We start from the raw sequence: 23,382 nt of genomic DNA, 5'->3' as shown, positions 1-23,382 counted from the left end.
CTGTGGCCACGGTCAAGGGCGATCTATCGGCCTTATCAGCTTTTCTGTGTCTTCCGGATCAGCCGTCTTTATTTAAATCTCCTATTGTACTAAGCTTTATCAAAGGCCTTACAAACAGGTTTCCACCTACTCCTTTTGTAATGCCACAGTGGGACCTTAATCTTGTCCTAACTTTCTTGATGGGGTCCCCTTTTGAGCCCCTTCATAGCTGTCCTTTGAGGCTATTGTCCTTTAAGACGGTCTTTCTTGTAGCCATAACCTCGGCAAGGAGGGTGAGTGAGCTTCAAGATCTTAGTTCTAAACCCCCATTTTTAACCTTACATGCTGAAAGGATAGTTCTTAGGACCAGGGCTGCTTTCCTACCTAAATAAGTTACTCCCTTTCATCTGGGGCAGTCTGTTACTCTCCCTGTGTTTTATCTGCCTCCTCATCCTTCCAAGGAGGAGGAAAGACTTCACCGACTGGGCCCGAAAAGAGCTGTGAGCTTTTTCTTGGACAGAACGAAAGACTTTCGTTTGGACGATCAGCTCTTCGTGGGCTATGTTGGACATTCTAAAGGAAAAGCTGTGCACAAGCGTAATCTGTCCAGATGGATCATCCTAGCCATCAAGATCTGCTACGCCCTTGCTGGTAAGGTTCCACCTGAGGGTATTAGAGCTCATTCAACTAGAGCTAAATCTTCTACTTCTGCTTTGGCCAGGGGTGTTCCTGTGGCAGACAATTGTAAAGCCGCGACTTGGGCCTCCCTCCATACTTTCACAAAGCATTATTGCTTAGACTCTGAGATGAGGAGGGAGGGCCACTTTGCGCGCTCTGTCTTGCAGGACTTTTTGGTATAGAAATGTGGACACCCTCCTCCGGGAGTGGGGACTGCTGTGGGAATCTATTCACAAGGTGAGGAATCCACTGGCAGAAGTATCCATCAGAAGAACAAGTTACTTACCTTCGGTAACGCTTTTTCTGGTGGATACAGTATCTGCCTGTGGATTCCTCACTGGCCCACCCGCCTCCCCGTTGTCCACCTTTGTATACCTTAAAGGTTGTCTTGTTTGACATGTGTTTTACATTGTCTTCTTTCTATCTGGTACACTTACAGGAAAGGCTTATGTTCCTTAGATTTCCTTTTTGTATATGTACTGTATATATTTGTTTGAATGTTGTATACTGTGTATACTTTGAATCTGTTGTCGGTCCACCTGTTCGCCTCGGAGGCACGGAAAAAATGGGTGAAACTGACGTCGTCACGCCGACGTGGCTCTCTTATGGCTCCGGTGACGTCATACGGAGTCGCGAGCGGAGCCGAGGTATTATGACGTCATACGGAGTCGCGAGCGGAGCCGAGGTATTATGACGTCCACGTCGGCGTAGAGAGCTGGGGAAAAGAGTGCAGTGGAATGCTGGCGCAGGGGATATTCACAAGGTGAGGAATCCACAGGCAGATACTGTATCCACCAGAAAAAGCATTACCGAAGGTAAGTAGCTTGTTCATCTGTACGAGACATATTAGTTATGGATTCCTCACTGCCCCACCCATCCTCCCCATTCTGTGAACTGACTGCTAGGGTAAGGGACTCCCTTTCAGGGCCCTAGTTTTATGCACCAGTGATCGGTGTCTTGCCTGGCTCTGTGCTTCTGGCGTGGAATGTCATGTAAAGAAATGGCGTTGGCGCGCAGGGGTGGCATCCAAGTAGATACCTCTACATCTTTCCGGCGATTACGACACCAATGACGCAAGCAGAGTCGACCAACGGCACCTATAAGCGCGCTGTGGTACTGCTGAAGAAAACTTCTCCGGATCCAGTCTGATGCCTGGGGCTAATTCTAAGGTAAGGAATCCATAACTAATATGTCTCTTACAGATATATTGTTACCAAAGGTAAGTAACTAATCCACTTGACACAACTGTACAAAACATTGTTACCGTCTTCATTTACAGACTCCGACCTTGCTCATACATCCATACGTCTACATTTAGTTGCAATTTCTGCCCATTTGCAAAATAGGCAACAACTATCTTTATTCAAAGTGCTAATTTTTTCAAGTGTGCATGGAAGGTCTTCAAAGAGTAACTCCACCTAAAGTCCCATCTGCACTCACATGGAGTCTCAATAAGGTGCTTACTAGACTTATGGCTCCACTATTTTATTCATTGCACAAACGCATCGTACATTTCTTATTTTGGAGGGTTGCATCTCTAGTGCCCATTACCTCACTTAGCCAGGTCAGTAAGCTCTAGGCTTTAACCTTGGAGGAACCTTTCTTCCAACTACATAAAGATAGGGTGGTTCTTAGAACAAAATGTCTTCCAAAGGTGGTTTCATATTTTCCCCTTAATCAGTTGAACTACCTACTTTGTTTCCACAGCAAGATTAAGTTGCGGAAAGGGCCCATCATTCACTGGATGTGAGAAGAGCTGTTAAGTTTTATATTGACAGAACTAAACAGTTCCTTTAGACTAAACAGATTTGTATTGCTTTTTCACCCCCTCACAAATAAAAGCCCAGATCAGAGTTAGACATTTCTACATGGATAATTAAATGCATTCAAAAATGTTATGGCAAAGCTAAAATAATTTTGCCCACACCACCTGGAGCACACGTAATATAAGGAGCTTCCATGGCTTTCCTGGGCAATATTTAAATAGCTTATATTTGCAAAGCAGCTACCTAGTCTACACCACACACTTTCACTAAACATTGTGTGGATGTTTTAGCACCCCAACAAGCCAATGTAGGTCTGGCAGTGCTAGGTACTCTTTCAAACAATTGCAACACCCACAGGTTAGCCGCCGCTATTTAGGAGGGACTACTTTACAATCTATGCTAAGCATGTGTATCTATAGTCACATATGCTTCAAACAGATTGTTACTTACCCTTTAAGCATGTGTTTGTGGCATGTAGTGCTGTGGAGTCACATGCACCTACCCTCCTTCCTCCCCAGGACCCTTTGGCGCTTGCCTTTAATATACATTATCTTACTTGCATGGACGTCTCTTTACTGACATTTACTTTCACTCCATTCTCACCCATCAGTGTGAAAACAATCTACAAATGGAGCCCATTCCAATGTGCATCATCACCGAGAGGAGACACTTTACCTCTTAACTCGAAACACTTTTTCGAAGAAAAACAACTTGCACACATCTGGACCCAACACAAGATAACAGAAGTATGCTAAGCATTTAAATCCTCAGAACTACATGCCACAAATGTGTGGATACTCTGATCTAACCGCAGATTCCTCACTGCTGTCCCACCTCTCCGTAATATGAAGTGGCCTCACTTTAGCATTTGAAAATGTCCCAAACTAGTGATCTGTACACTGATAGCTCGAATTGTGGCTGGGCTCCTTGTCTGAGTAAGTCAACGAAAAGAATGTCTGCGTACAGGGGTGGTGCTTGTGTGACTCCACCCGTCGCTTCTAGTGTGGAGATTAGTCAATGTGGAGCCGCATTACGACATTTAGCGGTGCTCAGGAGCAATGCTAAACAGATTCCAGGTGTGTGTCCTGGGTAAGGTGAGGAATCTGTGGTTAGAGTATTCACCTTGTAGAGCTTTACTGAAAGTCAGTAGATTGTTCTTTTGTGCCCCCCTCCTCCCTGCTAACACTTGTTACTGTACCTTATTTAACATGTAAACAGCATCCATCATTTTCTTTTTTGTAATGACTCCTAAATTACCTTCCAGCAACACCTTCCATATTTTGAGGCCTACCAAAGCACCTGGTTTTGTGTACGCTTGGCTGGAGCTCATCTCCCATCGGATATTCATTGCAAGAATGCTTGCACATACGCCTCAACAGAAGGTAAGTAGAAAGTAAAATCTTGTACCAGTGGTTTACTTATAATCTGTGTATATATTTGTAATTTTGAAAGCTATTTTAAATAGCAGGTACTTCAAGACCTGTCCGAGCATTTTTTTTATTTGCGCTCTGTATTTGGAGTTGAATTGTCATATTCTTGCTCTTTGATTTTGATATGGCTTCTGTATAATTCTCACTCCCCTTTTTTTAGTGTACCATCAGCATCTATTGGTACACTACTCTCAGCAGCTGAAACATGCACTTAAGTTTACTTGAGTTATCAGAGGTGATGATCTCCTGTGAATAGCTACTGGCTTCCCATGAGACTAACTACATTGGTGTTGGTGGCTTGGATTAATAGTTTTAAAAGGACTGCAATCAGGAGTACATATTTTAGATCCATTGATCAGTTACGTTTTGTTTAGTATAAATTACTAGCTTAAAACAACTTGCATAGTCTGTAGAAATAGCTTTTTATTAATCCTATCTTCATAACCTTTAAAAAACCTTGTCATAATGACCATAAACCTCTTCTAAATGTATTGCATTATCTGTGAATTCTATGTTAAATGTATTAATTTCAACATTCAAGTGCTGCTAGCTCAAAAATGCACTTAATAGATTACATCCCCCGTGCATTTTGTTTATTTTATCTGTGATAGAGACTACTAGCCGCAGATTCCTTAACGTAGAATTATCCCCAGGCATGAGACTGGACCCGCAAAAATTTCTTGCCCAGCATCTCTGCGCGCCGGGAGGGGGGGTGGGGGCACCATGCGACTGCGCCCTGACGGCAGTTTTCTTTTCCGTGTGCAACGCGGATCCGGACCGTGTTCCTGGCCTGTTTCAGGCCTTCTTTTTACGCTTTAGTGTTTTCTTGAGAACAGTGTGCGAATGCTTTCGGGCTTCAAGACGTGCTAGTCTTGCGCGCGCCAGATCGTAACGGATCCTCACCTAATCTGTATGTGGTGTTTGGGGGAGCAGCACGACTCCACGGACTGCGAGGCATGTCAGCAAATAAAGCCGAAGTCCCGGCGGGCGCGCCAGATGAGACTCCTTTCGGCACGCCTGTCCAGGTCGGCGTCAGCGCCACGTCCGCAGAAGGCTTCAAGAACCACCTCTTCCGTCTCCGACATCGTCCCTCTCCCAGGCCGCAAGGGCGTCGCTCACCTGTTGGTAAGAGTCAGTTTGTCCCCGAGGCCCGGTCCCCGATATGTTGGGGGCATGGGTTCTCCGCAGGTGGTGTGGCCCCGCACCTCGCCACTGTATCCGCCGTTCCCCGGCGCTGGGGCGACCAGAGCCCAGATGGGGGCCTATGCAGTGGCCTTGCAGGCCTCTTTGGCTCTTCCTTCTTCTCTTCCTCTTCCTATGATGTCTGTGGATCTCTTGCCGCGTGTGGGGACTTCTCCGGCGCCGACCTGTTCGGCTCCAGGTTCTGAAGATGAGTTGCCGTCGGGGTGCGGCCCTTCGGGGATCCCTCCTTCGGACCACGGTGCGCCTCTGCCTCGCCGCAAACCCCCGCGGGGGTCCCTGTGGTGTCGCGGGAGGTTGATGGGGCTCGGGCGTGTCCTCGGTCCCTTGGGCATGCGGCTGCATTGTCCGAGGTCGAGATGACGCCGCTCAGGCGGCGGCGGCTGCTGGCCCTGGCAGCGCAGCAGGGGCCGGCTAGGGGTCGGGCGTGTCCCCGGGCCCCCCTCATCCTTCCACGCAGGCGGCTGCCTCGTCGGAGGTCGAATCAGCGCCTTTTTGGCGCCGTTCCTTAGCCGCCCCGGTGCCGACCCAGCCCCGTTCTCCTGCACCACGCTTTGTGGTGGAGGCCGTTCCCGCATCCCCCATCGACGCCGGTCGACCTTGACCTGCCGCCGGTGGCAGACTCCACGGCGCCGTGCCGGGGTCTGGTCATTGATTCGTCGTCGGACGCCCCCTCTTCTCCAGAGGATCGGCAGCTGTTTGTTTCATCTTCTCCGGAGACGGGTCGCCACGTCTTGGCTTTTTCCCCGGAGTCTTCCAAGGACGGCTCTTCGCCGTCACCGTGCCTGTAGTCTTCGCCGGAGGTGCCTCCGGTTCCCCATTCATCGGTCCACCCTCCCATTTCCTGACTTGGCCTTTCCTTCCTCCGGTTGGGCTGGGGGGCGGCCACCTTGGCTTGCTGCCGTCGCCCACGGTGGAACTGCTTTCCCTGCCGCGGGGCCCTACGGAGGAGAGTGCTACCTTCGCTCGGGCTGTTTCCACGGCTGCAGGAATCATGCGCATGGGCGATCCAGCTGCCCATTTCCCCACGGATCATCTGCTGGAGGTTCTCCATCAGGGCTCTGGTGGACGCGAGCTGCTCCTTCCCTTTGAGGCTTCGCTCCACAATTCTCTTTTGGGGGCCTGGGGGCGTCCTGCCACGGGGGGACCAGGTGCCCCAGCCACTACTGCACCGTCCTGCTCCGCATGATCCTGTCTGTCTTTCCCTCCACCCTTCTACCAGGGGCCCTCTTTTACAGACTGCCTTTCCCTCCTTGCCATTGGTGTGGTCTCCCCTGTCACGGGAGGCTCGCTGGTTAGATTCCTGGGGGCGCAACATCTTCGTCTCCTCCAGTGCTGGTTTGCGGGCCCTTAACACTGTGTATTGGCCAGAGCCACTTCTTGCTTATGGGATTCGGCAGAGTCCCTTATGTCTTCTGCTTCTCAGGAAGGTGCCTGCGTTGATCTGCGGCACCATGTGTTGGATGGCTGGGAGCTGGCGGCGTTTATTCTAAGCTCGGCTCTGGACGTTTCGGAGGTACTTGGTCGCACCATGGCTACTTCGGTGGCCCTTCGTCACCATGCCTGGCTACAGGATAGTGTTTTCCCTCAGAACGTTAGAGAACGGCTGGTTGACCTTCCCTTTGATGGCGCTCTTTTGTTCCACGCCTATGTGGATTCTGCCATTCAGAGGTTGTAGGAAAGTGGCTCTATATATACTGTTCCCAAATAGGTACAGTGTGTATAGGGTCCACAGTCCCCAGAGGTTTGGCAGAGGCTAAAGTTAGATATAACCTTACTCTCTAAAGTGGTAGCTTGGTCGAGCAGTAAGGCAGTATCAGCGGACAGTGTAAAGCATTTGTTGTACACACTCAGTCAGCAAATGGTCTCACACACTCAAGAACTGAACTTCTAGGCCAATGGTTTGTATATAAAAATATATGGTTTTTATTTTAGAACCAACAAGAGGTGTCAAAATATACTTTCTCAGAATGAGATGCTTTAGTTAAATACTTTGCCGAGGACAATTGACTTTGAATGCAATAGTTAGTTTGTTGCAAAAGGCAACACAATTTCAAACACAATAATACATTGAGCTCAATGGGAATTTTAAGTTGTATGCAATTGATTACTTTCAGAATTACTTTTCTAACTCCAGGACTGGATCCTAGATTCAGCCCTGGGACAGTTCTTGGGAACAAGTGAGTAAATACTTTTTAGTTACTGTTGTGCTTTTTAAGCAATATTTTGCTATTTTAAAAGTTGACACTTGGAAACTTTTTCTGATCAAATTACCAATGTTATCCTATGGAAGGAACTTCACTTAGCAGGTAAGTGGGGTTAGGGTTACTTTATCTAGGTCAGTGTTGGATCCTGGATCCAGCACTAGTGTACCACCTGTAAGCAGCTGAGAAACGGCGTTTAAGATATACAGGCGATATTTAAGGAATATTTATAAGTTTGCAAAATCGACACTTAGAAGAAATTTGATTGGTTGATGTTAGGTGAATATTTTAAAGTTTAGAAACTCCACACTTTCAAGAGAAACCAGTCAATGTTACCCTATGGAAGATAAGTGAGTTATCGGCTTTTGTCTAAGTACTCGACTGGCAGAGGTAAAGTTCTGGGCATAGACTCAGGGGTCTTCCAGGGTCAGGTAAGTACAGTTGTTATACCCTCAGCGGCACTGGGGCAGCCGGGTGCAGAGTGAGTTAGGCCCAATGTTATCCTATGGGAGGCAGGGGGCCTTTGGTTGGTGGCTGCTGGCAAGCAGGCCACGCGGCTGTGGGAGCTGGGCTCCTTGTCACTTTCTCAGGGCAAGGGGGGGGGGGGGAGCAGATTAGGATAGATGTTGCACTGCTAGGGGCACTCGGGCGGCTGGGTGCTTTTGAGCCGTCGAGCGCTCAATGGATTTCAATGGAGAAGCTCAGTGACGAACAAAGGCTGCAAGCTCGGGACGGAGATTCTTCAGGTGCGACTACCACTTCGAGGGGTAAGTTGGGAAGCTGTAGGATAGGTAGGTACCCAGGAGCTGGGCACAGGGGGCTGCCGGGTGCAGGGGTCTCTTGTCGCGTTGGGTAATCTTACACTCAGCTTGTCACGGTTGGTGGGGTCTCTGGTGTTGAGACTGCAGGCATCGTCGGGAGCGTCGAGGAGTGTCCTTGGGTGCTGGATTCGGGGTCACAGTCGCCGGGGGGGGTTAGGGGGGGGGGATGGCTCTCTACCCAGGGGTCCAGAAACATGTCTGCTGGGTGGCAGCCTAGGAAGCCCCTCAGACAGGACGTGGATTGTGGGTTAGGTTCAGGGGGCAACTCTAAGTTGCCCTCTATCATGCATCTTGCACTAAATCCCACACTGGCATCAGTGCGGGTTTAATGTGCTGAGAAGTTTGATACCAAACTTCTCAGACTTCAGTGTAGCCATCATGGGGCTGTGGAGTTTGTGTTGACGACCTCCCAGCACTATATACTCTTAAATGGCAGCACTGCACTTACAGTGCCCAGGAATGGACCTGGGTACTGTAGGGACACAGGGCTCATGCACCTATACCCACACCACTGGCATAGGGCACCCAGCTAGAGGGGTGACTTAGGTATGCCAGGGCAGTGTGTTGTGGGCATGGCACACAGGGATGTGTGCCATGTCGACTCTGTTTTGTCTTGTACCCAGACACTCAGCCTGCAAAGGCAGTGTGTGTGTGTGTGTCAGGCTACAGGGCTTCTAAGGGTGGTACAATAAGTGCTGCAGCCCTTAGGGGCCTTCTCTGGTCACAATGCCCTGGGTACCATTTACCAGGGGCTGAAATGTAGCCAGAGATGCCAATTGGGTTTAGGCTTCATGCAGTTTTTGGGAAGGAATATAGGTCCTGGGTACCTAAATGGCAGGAGCCCAGGACACACTCAAAGTACATCAGCAATTCAGCAAAAAGTGGGGGCATACCATGCAAGAAAGATGGCACTTTCTCTCACACATCCCAGGATGTGAATTGTTTCAGACCCCCGAGAGCTTGCTGCGTTTGTGAGCTTCCCTAAGACTTCTGTTGCTTCCAGCAACTAGCCTGTAAGAAACTGGCTCTATATATACTGCACCAAAGTAAGGTACAGTGTGTATGGAGTCCAAGGTTTGCCAGAGGTTAAAGTTAGATAGAACCTTACTCTCTAAAGTGGTAGCTTGGTCGAGCAGTAATGCAGTATCAGAGGACTGTGTTAAGCATTTGATGTACACACTGTCAGCAAATGAATTCACACACTCAAGAACTGAACGCTGGGCCAATTGTTTTGTATAGAAAAATATACTGTTTTATTTCTAGAACCAAGCAAGCCTGATATAGGTAAACATAAAAAATATTTTTCAGTAGTATATTACTTGTATGAACATAGTTCAAAATTGCAGTGTAACTTGTACTGGTTTTGGTTACAGTTTTAATTAAGCAGTTTGCAACACATTGCAGGTATAGTACAATTAACTGAATGGGCTTTTTAAGTAAAATGCAGTTAATTACTTTTCGGATTACTTTTACTAACACAGGGTTGGGACATTTCCTGAAAACAGGTGAGTAAATGCGTTTTGGTTATTCGGCTGATTTTTAAGGAATGTTTGTAATTTTCAAAAGTCAACACTTAGAAACTTTTTGGGAGAAAAAGTGTCAATGTTATTCTATGAGGGGAAAAAAATGTTATTGGTTTTCAGGTAGGTAATCGGTCTTTGGAATTAGGGTCCTGGGGTTAGACTCTTGGGGGGGGGGGGGGGGGGGGTCAAAGATGCACTGTTGTTGCACCCTCAGTGGCACTAGTGCAGCCGGGTGCAAAGTGTTGAGGCCCAATGTTTCCCTATGGAGGATAGGGGGACTCCGGTTGGTGGCTGCTGGCAAGCGGGCCACGGGGTTGTGGGAGCAAAGCTCCTAGGGTTAAGCTCAGGGCAAGTTGGGGACCAAGTTAGCACCAAAGGGGCACCCTCAGCGGCACTAGGGCGGCTGGGTGCAGGGTGCTGTTTTGAGGTCGGGTGCCCTGTTGATTTCAATGGAGATTCTCCGGGACAAAGAAACACTGAAGGCTCGGGGACGAGGATCTTCCAGGAGTGACCACCACTTCGAGGGCTAAGTTGGGATGTAGAGGGTTGGTTAGGCACTGCTGGGTTGGGCACACAAGGCTGTGGGGTGTCTGGTGCTTTGGGACGTCAGATTTTCTCCAGTATTGGGTAAGCTATCATAGATTCACATGCCTAAATCATTCCTGTCGTCGGAGTGGGAGTCCCACGGTACATAAAAAAAGCAATAATTATGCACAATGTTCGAGGCATGTGGGCTGCTGAATTCATATCTGTGCATAGATCGCCGCCTAGTGTTGGGTCCGGATGTTTGCACGTTGTTGTCCTGGAAGAGTCTTCGAAGTATCCTGAGATAGGTGACTCCTCCCCTGGACCACAGTGCGCATGGGCATCCTCTCCATCCTCAGATTGGTTTTTTCCGCCATTGGGTTCGGATGTGCTTATCTTGACTCAAGTTAGGAAAATTTAGTTTTCAGGCCAAAAGGCCTTTAGTTTTCTACGGTACTGTTCCCGATCGGTATCGACAGTTTACAGGCTAGTTTTCACGGCTTTAACAACTTTTCGGATCCATTAAATCCGACCATCGACCGAACTTCGACGATGGAATCGAGGACCCCATTCAAGCGGTGTCCTGTTTCCCACGCCAAATACCCCCATATCGACGTCCACCCGGTGTGTAACAAATGCCTCTCACCGGATCATGACGAATCGAAAAGCATGGCCTGTGCCCGATTCAGATCTAAGAAGACTCTCCGGAATCGACGCGCCGCGCGACTGGAAGCGCAGCAAGCGGCACCGGCCCCGACCAACATCTTCAGCACCGAGGACGAAGATGTGGAAAGCGTGGAAAATATACCCTCCAGCCCCACTTCCGAACACGGTTCCCGATCGGAAGATGTCGATGAAGAGCTTTTTCACAGGGAAGAAGCCGACGACGAGGTAGGAGACTACGATGAGGCCTTAGGGGCCGAAGAAGGTAGCTCCGGTGAGGAGCAAGGCCTACCCGTCCAAATTGAGGATACCCCAGTGTATCAGTCGACGGCTCCGGTCGAGGGATCGCCTTCGGGCCTTACCCAAGACCAATCCCGCAGTTCTTCGGCCCCGCCCTCTGGCCCAGCCACGGACATACAGCAAGAGCCATTGTTACCTAAAAAGACTGGTTTCCCTACCACGAAACCGAAACCAATCATCGCACCGGTTAAACAGAAACCGAAAGTGAAACTGACACTGGTCGGCTCGAGGACCACCACACCTTCGACGCCAGCCAAACCCGTCTGCTCCGACCGCACCAAAAGGGACTTCGGTGCCGAACTCGCTGCAGCCGATGTCGGCGCCGACCCAAAAAGAAAAGCCGTCGGTACCATCAAAGCGCCTCGGCCCCCGGCACCGAAGCAATCGGCACCCGCCACCAAGGTGAAAATAGCTACTGCATCGCTATCCACCTCGAAGGCAGCGACTACGGTACACTCATCGACGCCGTCGACTGCTCCTACCCCTCCTCGACTCGATGACCCGGTCACTTCGAAGAAGTCCACACCTGCCTCTACGGAACCACTCTGCGCCAAAGAACCGTCGGCGTTCCAGGTGCGACAAGTGGCAGCGTCCTTGCAACGCATCAGGGAAAAGGCAGCCCTCCAGACCTCGTCGGGCTCCGAACCGACACGGGCACAGAAGGCACCTTCGGCACCGGCCAACATCACCTTTTGTATGCCGCCATCCACGGCGCCAAAAATGTTCGAAATCAGAACCCGCGTTACCCAGACAAGGTCCCCATCTACCGAACACTCGACTACTGGGACATCGCCGTCCCACTTCATCGACGCCGACACCGGCAGGCTCATGCTCCGAAAGCGGAAGATCACTTCAGGGCAAGCTTTGGACTCTTATAGGATCCCGCTAAAACAAAAAATGCCAGCGGAATCTGAACCAGTTCTTTATGAACAAATCCACACCGCTTACACAGATCCATCATTCTCTCCAACGCACTCCGACACGGATGCAGTGGAGGACTACATGGGTGACGACACCACCTACCCCGAAGACATAGACCCTGAGGGACAGCAAGACCCTGGTCAAGTCTGGGATGAAAGCAACAAAAAGAGATGACTGGGCTGTTCCTTAGGACAGGAAAGAGGAAAAGATCACTAGGGAAAAAGGGTTAGTGCTCAATGGAGGACAACCCCTGGGTATCCAATTAGTTGGATATAATGGCCTCACACACCCTTGCCAGTGTCATGCTTCATCATCGGCAATGCTCCTCGTCGGGCAGGCGGTGCAATGCCCAACGGGCTCACCTCTAAGAGGGGCTCTTTTTCGGAGATCTTTTATCCAACTGCCTATGAGTGAAGTGGGGGTGAGGGGCCAGGACAGAGTAGATAGTGTGGGTGAGGATAAAATGTGGCCTAAGGTACCGGAAAGCAATTTTTATTCTGGTGGTCCTCTGCCACAAATAAAATCAAGGATAGCCGGTACTCGGGGACTATGGTTTCCCGGAATGGACCAGGGCTAGAGTGCAAATGGTGTGGTCAACATGTTTCTCGCTTCTAGTACAATGACTGCGATTCTTCAGGACCTAGTAAAAAACTACAATCTACAAAACATGACCTAATGATTAGTATCAGTTTAAATACAGCACATAAGTTGTACTACCTGTATGACACTGCTCCTACCTAAAAAGTGAAGATAAAGGAGAACATTACCACAGGTAAGTAACAACATGTGACCCTGTAGTGACCGTGAACACACTGTGAAGAAGTGGCATACTAGTGCAAATAGTGACTAGTATGTGATTAAAACCAAGTTAAAAAGCTGGTAGCATCAGTATCCATTAGAACTACTACACGCACCTATGGAAACGGTGATACTGTTACTCACCTAAGGGTTAGAGTTATAGGGTGTCAACAGTACCCGGTGGAACTGACATCAAGGGAGAAGCCATAACCTTTCAGGCTGGGAAGAAAAGGACAAAAGTGGGATGGTATTGAGAGGTAAACTCAAATGTAGGGCGCATATGTATCCTGCTGCCTCGGTGCAGGCGTTCTGTCTAGGGGTAGAAAGCCAAATGGTGGAAAACTGGCCAAGTAGTATGTGTTTGAGGCACTACACGGCACTACGTGAGAGTAATCTAAATATCCTCTATCCAGCCAGTGGTAACCAGTTGGTAGATAGTGGACTGGGCTGGGTTGGTATCTAACAATGGGGAGACGCTCCCATTGTAGTTGTATTATAAAGATATTGCAAAGATAGCGTCACAGTGAGAACTGGTCAAAAACGGATATTAATTCCTGGTAGCTGTAAAAGCGCACAATGCAAAACTGCTGTTTATTCCTCCCAGGGCCGCTATTAGAATAACAGGAAAATAGTTAGAAAATAGTCAGGCAATAGGACCCTGCAGTGCGGTAGAGAGGTTTTAGTCATAAGGGTTGGAAATCTCTGTTGGTTTAGAAGGCGGTACACTTAATTTCTACTGCTCGTGTCAGGGCCAGTCAAGCCTACCCATCTCACCGGGTCCGGATAGTGGAAAGCCGGTCGTGTTCCTCCTCATTAAATAGCACCCAGGGTGTGTTCCACAGGATCCCAAACAGGAAGTAGAACCCGCCCGTAGATCATGTGGGTTCCCTCACGAATCGGGCGGCCATGATGGAGTGGAGGGTAGTGTATAAAAATTAGTGAACACATTCAGGGTAATGTTACTAAAATGGCGGTGTCGCTCAGTGATAGGTGGGTAGTGATTAGCCTTATAAAGTGTGGTACGCCAAGGTAAGTGTAATGGCCATGATAACTGTTGTACGACCAAGACAGCAGGTATACACTGATCCCAAACAGGAAGTAGGATCCGCCCGTAGATCATGTGGTTTCCCTCGCGAATCGGGCGGCCATGATGGAGTGGAGGGTAGTGTATAAAAATTAGTGAACACATTCAGGGTAATGTCACTAAAATGGCGGTGTCGCTCAGTGATAGGTGGGTAGTGATTAGCCTTATAAAGTGTGATACGCCAAGGTATGTGTAATGGCCATGATAACTGTTGTACGACCAAGACAGCAGGTATACACTGAACTTAGCATAGTTTGCTGGGTGGATCAGGGATGTTTTGGAAGAGATGTGTTCACAGAGCACTCCACGGTATATCCTCATTCAATCCCTGGCTGTCGGTGGATAAGCGATGTATCCACCTCTGTTCCTTAAGAAAAAGACTGTGCTTGGATTTGTCTTGGGAGGATTCAAGAACTAACCAGGACAATGAGTCAGCCGTGTGGTTCTGTTCTAGGTAGTGCCTGCACATCTTGGTGTTTGTTTTCTTACAACGGAAGTTGCTTCTATGTTCAGAGATGCGGATTTTCACAGGGCGGGAGGTCATACCTACGTACTGCAGACCGCATGGGCATCTCAACAAGTAGATACAGTTAGAAGTGTTGCAATTGGTATGGCCACGCAGTTCCCAGCGGAAAGTGTCCGTCAGGGGGATAGTTTTGTATGTGCTGGTGAAGGGGCACACACTGCAGGAGCCGCACTGATAATGCCCACGTACAGGCGGTAATTGCCACAGGGTGGTTTGTTTAGGTGGCTCTGCCTTCCTCGGTCTGGTATGCACCAGAATATCCTTAATATTCCTTGACCTTTTGAAGGCAAATCTGGGCGGTGTAAAACTGAGATTGCCCGTGTTCAGAATTTGCCAGTGTCGTTTGATTATCTTTTTGATTTCGTTGGAAACTGGCGAAAAGGTGGTGACACAAGTAAGAAGATCTGACTCCTGTGTCGTCCGGGTCTTGTATTCAAGTAGGGCCCCCCTAAGGAACAGCCCAGTCATCTCTTTTTGTTGCTTTCATATCTGGGGCTACGACTGTGGCCGGACCTTCCATTCTCTTGTGAATGGTAATTAATGCCCTACTGGATCACAATTGATCCTTGTCTTCCCCTACCTTTTGTCATATACAAGTCGGGGATGACCCTGTAGACCCAGGTGCCGCTCTGGATACACAGGACACGCAACTTTATGGCGCTAAAACGTCCCCCACAGAGGACACTGCTGCATTCAACGCCCTCATTGAACGTGCCGCAGCCAATCATGGAGTGCAACTCCACTCAGACACTATTGAGGATGATTTCTTGGTGGACACTTTCGCATCCTCCGAGAGGACTGTAAAGACTCTGCCCATGTTAAAAGGTGTCCTCAAGCCAGCAAAGGACATTTTCAAGGAAACCACCAGGGCACGGGTAATAAACCCCAGGATCGAGAAAAAGTACAAACCCGCACCTGGGGACCCCACGTACATTAGAAGCCAGTTGCCTCTGGACTCCATTGTAGTTGCCAATGCTCGCAAACGGGCACACACTCTCAGACAACTGGTGATGCTCCTCCCCCGGACAAAGAGTCCAAGGTTCTAGAGACCTCCGGCAAACGGATTGCAGCCCGGGCAGCAAACATATGGCGCATCGCCAATACACAGGCCCTCCTAGCTCGCTACGACCGCTCACACTATGACACGTTAGAGAGCCTACTCCAACACCTGCCAGACGAGTACAAAGAGGCAGCCGAGCTCCTCATCAGGGAGGGACAACTACTCACAAACGCATCCATCAAGTGTGCACTGGATGCCGCAGACACTGCTGCAAGGGCAATAAACACCAGCGTCATGCTGCGACGACACGCCTGGTTACGAATCTCCGGATTCAAACCTGAGGTCCAAAATAACATCCTCAATCAGCCGGTCAACCCCAACTACTTATTTGGACCGGAGGTTGACACCACCTTAGAAAAGATAAAAAAAAGACACGGACACTGCAAAGTCAATGGGGGCTCTGCAAACGCAGACATTTCGTAGTGGCTCCTTTCGTCGCCCCGGAAATAGAGGTGCAGGTAGAGGACAAGGGGCACAGCAAACCTACAATAAAGGGGGCACACAGAGTTCCTACGATAAAAACACCCGAGGTGGATATCGTGGCTCCAGCACCAAGGGCAGAGGACGTGGTTACGGCAATACCAGGTCCTCCCCCAAGAACAAACAGTGACGCCCTCTCCCTTCCCCCCGCCCACATAACACCTGTCGGGGGAAGGCTCCAGCGGTTCCTGTCCACGTGGGATTCCATCACCACGGACAGGTGGGTCAAAGATGTTATCCAACACGGTTACTGTCTCGAATTAACCTCCACTCCACCCACCATACCGCCAAGGCATCGTCCTATGTCCTCAGAGCACTTAGCGTTATTACAGCAGGAGGTGCTAAGTATGCTGCAAAAAGGCGCAATAGAGGTCGTGCCCGTACACCAGCAGGGAACAGGGGTGTACTCTCTGTACTTCTTAATACCAAAAAAGGACGGGTCACTCAGACCTATCCTAGACCTGAGACCCCTCAACCACTACATTCTCTCAGAGCATTTTCACATGCTCACCCTACAGCAGGTTCTCCCGCTCCTCAGACAGGGAGATTTCCTAGCCACACTAGACCTCAAAGATGCGTATTTCCACATACCCATACACCCGTCACACAGAAAATATCTCCGGTTCACCATTCAGGGGCAGCACTATCAATTCAAAGTCCTCCCCTTCGGAGTGACAACAGCACCCAGAGTTTTCACAAAGTGCCTAGCTACCGTGGCTGCACATCTACGGAGGCAACACATTCACGTCTACCCTTACCTGGACGACTGGCTTGTTCAGGCAAAGTCAGCCCAGCAATGTGCCAGCCACATGTCCCGCACCATTCACCTTCTTCACAGTCTGGGATTCTCACTAAATTACCCAAAGTCACATCTCCAACCCGCACACGTACAACAGTACCTAGGTGCGACCATAGACACTCTGGCAGCCACAGCTCAGCCAAATTTAGTGAGGATCAACAGCATGCAAATGCTGATTTCCAAGTTCAAACCCCAACACTCCCTTCCTGCGCGAGTGTTCATGCAGTTGATAGGCATGATGGCCTCCTGCATTTTCATAGTCCCACACGCGAGACTACATATGCGCCCGCTTCAGGAGTGCTTAGCACGTCAATGGAATCAGGCTCACTGGCAATTAAAAGACCTAGTGTTGGTGAGCGGTCGGGCATAAAACTCTCTGCATTGGTGGAATCCACAAAACCTTTGCAAGGGCCGACCGTTCCAAGAGCCTGTCCCACAAATAATACTGACAGCGGACGCGTCTCTCCAGGGATGGGGAGCCCATGTACTCAATTACACAGTGCAGGGACTATGGACTACACAACAAAAGAAGATGCACATCAACCTTCTGGAACTGATGGCAATCTTCCTAGCTATGAAAGCATTCAAAGTACACCTGTGCAACAAGGTCGTGTTGATCCGGACGGACAACATAACTGTCATGTACTACATACAAAAGCAGGGAGGAACACACTCTCCACAGTTTTCTCATCTGGCTCAGAGCATGTGGAAGTGGGCCATTCAGAGGAACATATTCCTCATGGCGGAACACCTCCCAGGCAAGGACAACCAGATGGCGGATCTGCTCAGCAGACACAGCCACCAGATGCACGAGTGGGAGTTACACCCATCAGTACTCCAACCATACTTCCAGCAGTGGGGTCATCCAGAGATAGACCTATTCGCCACAAGGGAAAACGCAAAATGCCAAAGCTTTGCCGCCAGGTTCCCACATCCACAGTCGCAGGGCAATGCGATATGGATGAACTGGTCCGGCAGATTTGTGTACGCTTTTCCCCCAGCGCCGTTGATACCGCTAGTGGCACGCAAACTGCGACAGCACTCACTGACACTCATCCTGGTTGCTCCAACATGGGCACGCCAGCCATGGTACACCACCTTTCTGGAACTTTCCGTGGTGCCGCATCAAAGGCTGCGGATCAAACCTGTGCTTTTGACACAGAACCATGGAGAAATTCAGCACCCAGATCCGCAACAGCTGAACCTGGCAATCTGGCTCCTGAAGTCCTAGAGTTTGGCTACCTAAACCTGCCACCTGACTGTATGGAGATCATTAAGGAAGCTAGGAGACCCACTACCAGAGCTTGCTATGCAGCCAAATGGAAAAGGTTTGTCATTTATTGCAATAACAATGGCATTAACCCGCTAGCGCATCCATTCAAAACATAATCTGTTACCTCTTACACCTATACCGATGCAATCTGGCATACACCTCAATACGTATCCATTTAACCGCAATAGCAGCCTATCTCCAAAACAGGCAGCACCTCTCTTTATTCAGAGTGCCTGCCATCAAAGCCTTCTTGGAGGGACTTAAACGAGTAATTCCCCCAAGACACCCACCAGCACCAGTGTGGAACCTCAACTTGGTCCTCACCCGACTGATGGGTCCACCCTTCGAACCTCTCCACTCATGTGAGATTCAATTCCTCACCTGGAAAGTAGCTTTCCTAGTAGCAATCACTTCGTTGAGAAGAGTTAGTGAACTCCAGGCACTAACCATTCAAGAGCCATTCATACAGGTTCACGCAAACAGGGTCGTACTACGTACCAACCCCAAATTCATGCCTAAAGTAATATCGCAGTTCCACATGAATCAGACCATTGAACTGCCTGTTTTCTTTCAGAATCCACAAAATGTCGCTGAAAGAATGCTCCATACACTAGACGTCAAAAGAGCCCTCATGTACTATATAGACAGAACTAAAAACTTTAGGAAGACAAAACAACTTTTCGTCGCCTTTTCCCCACAACACAAAGGCAACGCAATCTCCAAAGCAGGTATAGCCAGATGGATCATTAAATGTATTCAAATTTGCTATCAAAAGGCTAAACGCACATTAACGATTCCCCCAAGGGCCCACTCAACACGTAAGTTAGGGGCCTCCATGGCTTTCCTGGGAAACATTCCTTTACATGATATATGTAGAGCAGCCACATGGTCCACTATACATACATTTACCAAACACTATTGTGTAGATGTACGCTCAAAACAGCAGGCAGCTGTAGGACAGGCTGTTCTCAAAACTCTTTTTCAGACCGCTGCAGCTGGCACTGGTGGCCGCCGCTAATGGGAGGTACTGCTATGTATTCTATGCACAGATATGAATTCAGCAGCCCACATGCCTCGAACTGAATATGCTACTTACCAGTATGCATCTGTTCTTGGCATGTAGGGCTGCTGACATTCATATCGCCCACCCTCCTCCCCGGCGCCTGTAGCAGCTGCAGCTCTCAGAATTACTGTATAGCATGGTCATCACTTTCTGTATCTACTCCATCACTGTCACAATGGCGAAAAACAATCTGAGGATGGAGAGGATGCCCATGCGCACTGTGGTCCAGGGGAGGAGTCGCCTATCTCAGGATACTTCGAAGACTCTTCCAGGACAACAACGTGCAAACATCCGGACCCAACACTAGGCGGCGATCTATGCACAGATATGAATGTCAGCAGCCCTACATGCCATGAACAGATGCATACTGGTAAGTAGCATATTCAATCAATCAAAATAATCTTTATTTCGGTCGTAGACCATAAAAGATGAGCAATCCACAACAACATACAATTATACAGAAAAAAGAAATGGGAATTGCAGTTCATAAAAAGTAAGTACAATAAAGATTAGATTAATTGGCAGTTAATTCATTAAAACAGTAGAAAAGAGATTAAAAGATTAAAATGTCATAAAAACGGTAAAAAATAGCATCGATGGGCGTTAATTTATTCCAGAGGATTAGACAATAAAAGGGAACTTCTCCTGCGCCACACAGCATACCAGAAACGTGATACCGAAAAAACTATAGGTAATGCAGTGTCTGTCTTCAGGATTCTGTAGGCAACTTTACAATGTGTAGTCCCCAAATTCCTACAGAGTTGAAGAAGCCAACGTTTTCTGATAAGTTTATATGTGTGGCAAAAAAAGAGGACATGTAGGTCACTTTCACTAGAAGCTCCACAGGTTGGGCAGTCAGAAGGATTATTTATCAACCATTTTCCTGTGAATGCTCTCAGGGGCAATGTTCCATACCTGAATTGCATATATAATTTCCTAGAGGCGTTAGGCTCCATCAGATCTAAAACTGACTCTATTTTGAAGTCTTCTTTAATATTAAGGAAGTCCATGGTCAGTGAGCCTAGCTTGTTATTGGTTAGCATCATGTTTTTGTTATTTAACCAAAAGGCATTTGCCAATTCAGCTCTAGAGAGTATAGGGGCGTTTATTTCAGGATGGTGCCATAGAGCAGGAAACCCTAATCTAAAAAGCTCTCTCTTTATATAAAATAACCATGGTATATTGTCTATACCACGGGGGGTCAATAGCGATTTTAAGTCATTTTGATAATCCTCTAACTCTGGAGTTGCCCACAGCCTGCGCCAATACAATAGTGGCCTTAAAGCAATTTCGTCTTGAATATACCTCACTCCCAGGTCCATTCTGAGTGGTATAAGGGGAGTGCTGGATGGTAGGGACAATAGCGACCTTAGGAACTGGTTCTCAGATCTGCCAATGTCTCTGGTTAGACAGTGCCCCCATAGTTCAACCCCATACAGAGATGCAGCCCGAGCTTGTACTTTATATATCTCAATGATGGGGGCTATCGGTTTTGAGATGGAAGCTCTGTATAGTTTAAGGATCCCACCGCAAGTCTGCGTGAGTCGTAATTTAGCTTTTGCTAGCTGGGGACCCCATTCCATCCTATCCGAAAGGGTGACACCGAGATATTCAAAGACTGAAACCCTATCCAGAGTAACACCATTTAGAGTAGGGTTAGGACCATTTTTTTTGGGCGGGTTGCATATCATGAATTTTGTTTTTGAGGAATTAACCTCAAGGCCTCTCTGGGAACAAAATTCAGAGAAACTATCGAGGGCACGTTGAATCCCCATAGGGGATTTAGACACCAGAAGGGTATCATCAGCAAACATTAGTGCGACCACCTGCTCGTTATTAAGTTTGGGGGCATCGATGTCCTTGACTCCCCTCAGGTGAGACACTAATGCATTGGTATAGAGAGAAAATAGGGTTGGGGCCAGGACACATCCCTGTCTAACTCCACGGTTAACAGGGAACTTTGGGGTCAGGTTGCCCCACTTACCGCACCTAACTTGGGCAAAATTATCATTATGGAGCCGTTTTATAATCCCCAAAAGGCAGGCGGGCATCCCCATCTCAGCCAGATCCGCCCACAAAGTTTGCCGAGGGACTAAGTCAAAAGCTGCTTTGAGATCGACGAAGATAAGGTAGAGGCTGCCACCCTCTACCCTCACGGTTTTCCAATAAAGAAGTTGTAGTCGGAAAAGTTGGTCCACCGTCGATGTCTTCTCTCTAAAGCCAGCCTGGTAAGGAGTTAGGATTCGTTTTTCATCCATCCAGGCTTGCACTCGATCTAGAATAATACGTGCAAAGAGCTTCTGACTGACGTCGATTAGGCTAATTGGGCGGTAGTTACTAGGCAAGAGAGGGGAGCCCTTTTTGAATACCGGGACTATCTCGGCACCAGCCCAGGTATTCGGAATGGGGGCACCATGGAGGATGGCATTGTAGAGTAAACAGAGATATGGTATCCAGACCTCTGGTTTATGCCTGTATAGGTCCCCTGGAATCTTGTCAAGGCCTGGTGCCTTGCCTACTGGAAGTCTATTTACAGCCTTTTCTAACTCCCTGGAGGATATACTATCAATAACTTCATTAGTCGCATCAGGGGGGGATGGGGCCTCAGTGCTGGGGGCCGAGGGAGCATACAAACTCTGAAAATGGTCAACCCATTGACTCGATGCAATATTGGGATCATCGACTATGCAGCCTTCCTTTGATTCTGATCTAACAATTGCCCAGAATTCTCTCATGTCCATAGCATATTCAATAACCATAACATAGGTAACCTAGAACCAGGAAATAAAGTAGCCATAAACTACAAGGAGAAAAACTTCCACATCTACGACTTGTCCAAGTCATTATATACAGTCTAAACTGCAGCCAATCAGGCGACAGCACCCTCTAGAATGCTCTCCTCAGAGGATGAGGCTCTCAGATTTTCTACCGCACGTTGTGTGAAGGGAGTCTCCCTCAGCTCTGCTCAGTACTCTTCTATTCTTCTGGAATTTCTTCTCTTCAGGATGTCATCTTCAAAGAAATCTCTCTTTAGATCTTGTGGGAAGCTCCGGCTGTTTTCTGAAGAGCCCCACAAGAAGTGCATTTTTTGCCTTTATCCTGATCACCAGGTGAGAGATTGCAAGATATGCAGGACCTTCCCTCAGAAAACCCTCAGAGATAGAGAAGGGTGTCTACTTCTGTGGCTACAGACGATTAAGGATCAAGACAACCCCTTATCTGAGGTGGAAAGTATTACCTCTGGCTCATCTATGTCCTCTAGGAAGAGGATGGCTGAGGAGGATCTGTCTTCTCCTGGGGCTAAGGTGTCCAGAAAAACACACCCCTCTAAGGGTTCTGATTTGCCTTCCACCTCAAAAAAGGCTCCTCCACCTTCAAAGAGTAAGCCTCGGCCTACTATGCCCCCTAGAAAGACTGTGAAGTCTCTGGCTTCAAAACAACTTCCTGAGAAGGATTTACCTCAGAGAAAAATCCAGTCGAATGCTCCTTCGTCGACGAAAATGATCATCGACGCGACTTCAACGTCGACTGTTACCGAGGCCAAAAATGATCTTGTCATCAGCTTCATCTCTTTCGACGCTAGTCTCTCTCTGTGAAGCCCATCTCGTCGACGAAGGAGATTACATCTACCGCCGACACCCTGTCGACGGTGAAGGTTAGAAAGATCTCGTCGGCGATTGCCTCGTTGACGGTCGCCTCGTCGTTGAAGACTGCCTTATCGACGGCCGCCTCGTCGTTGAAGACTGCCTCGTCGTCAACCACCTCGTCGACAAAGATTGCCTCGTCGGCGAAGATTACCGCGTCGACAACTGCCTCGTGGGTGGTTACTTCCTTGACACCAGCTCAATCAATGCCGATACAGTTGACGGCCCCCTCGTCGACACTTAAATTGTCATCTTGCACAGAGTTGCAGGTTTGGTCTGCATCTACGGCCACGGCCTCCTCTGCACTGTCTACGACAACATCTTCTTTACTACAGAGACGTGGTTCTTCGTTGGAGGCCTCTCCATTGCAGATCTCCCCTACCAATGTACCTCTTGAGTTACCAGAGCAATTACTGGACTCTGGGGAGTATGATGAGGAGTCCGAAGAGGATGACCGATTTCACACTGATGAGCCCTTCGGAATTGGTTATTAAATATCAGGAGGAAATTCCTTTCCCAGAGTCTGTAGCTCCAGCTCCTGACACGATACCGACAGCACAGATACCTTTAGCTCTCCTAAACAGTCTGCAATACATGTTGGATGATTATTATAGAGTCCATTCCATCAACACCTATTCCTCAAGC

General features: G+C 48.6%; 1 protein-coding gene across 10 annotated transcripts in view; it reads left to right on the top strand.

Moving 5' to 3' along the window:
* The window catches only part of CNOT1 (CCR4-NOT transcription complex subunit 1), a 1,579,387-nt gene that overhangs the window by 1,306,098 nt on the left and 249,907 nt on the right, over positions 1 to 23,382 (top strand). For all 10 annotated transcript variants that reach the window (XM_085638198.1, XM_085638193.1, XM_085638201.1 and 7 more), the window contains one exon: positions 3,688 to 3,805. In XM_085638198.1, the coding sequence (XP_085494324.1) occupies positions 3,688 to 3,805 (118 nt within the window). The remainder of the gene's footprint in view (positions 1 to 3,687; positions 3,806 to 23,382) is intronic.

Source organism: Triturus cristatus, chromosome 12 (genome assembly GCF_964204655.1).
Source record: "Triturus cristatus chromosome 12, aTriCri1.1, whole genome shotgun sequence".
NCBI classification, from domain to species: Eukaryota; Metazoa; Chordata; class Amphibia; order Caudata; family Salamandridae; genus Triturus; species Triturus cristatus.
Note: the sequence above shows the minus strand (reverse complement) of the source record. Positions and strands in the feature narration are given on the sequence as shown.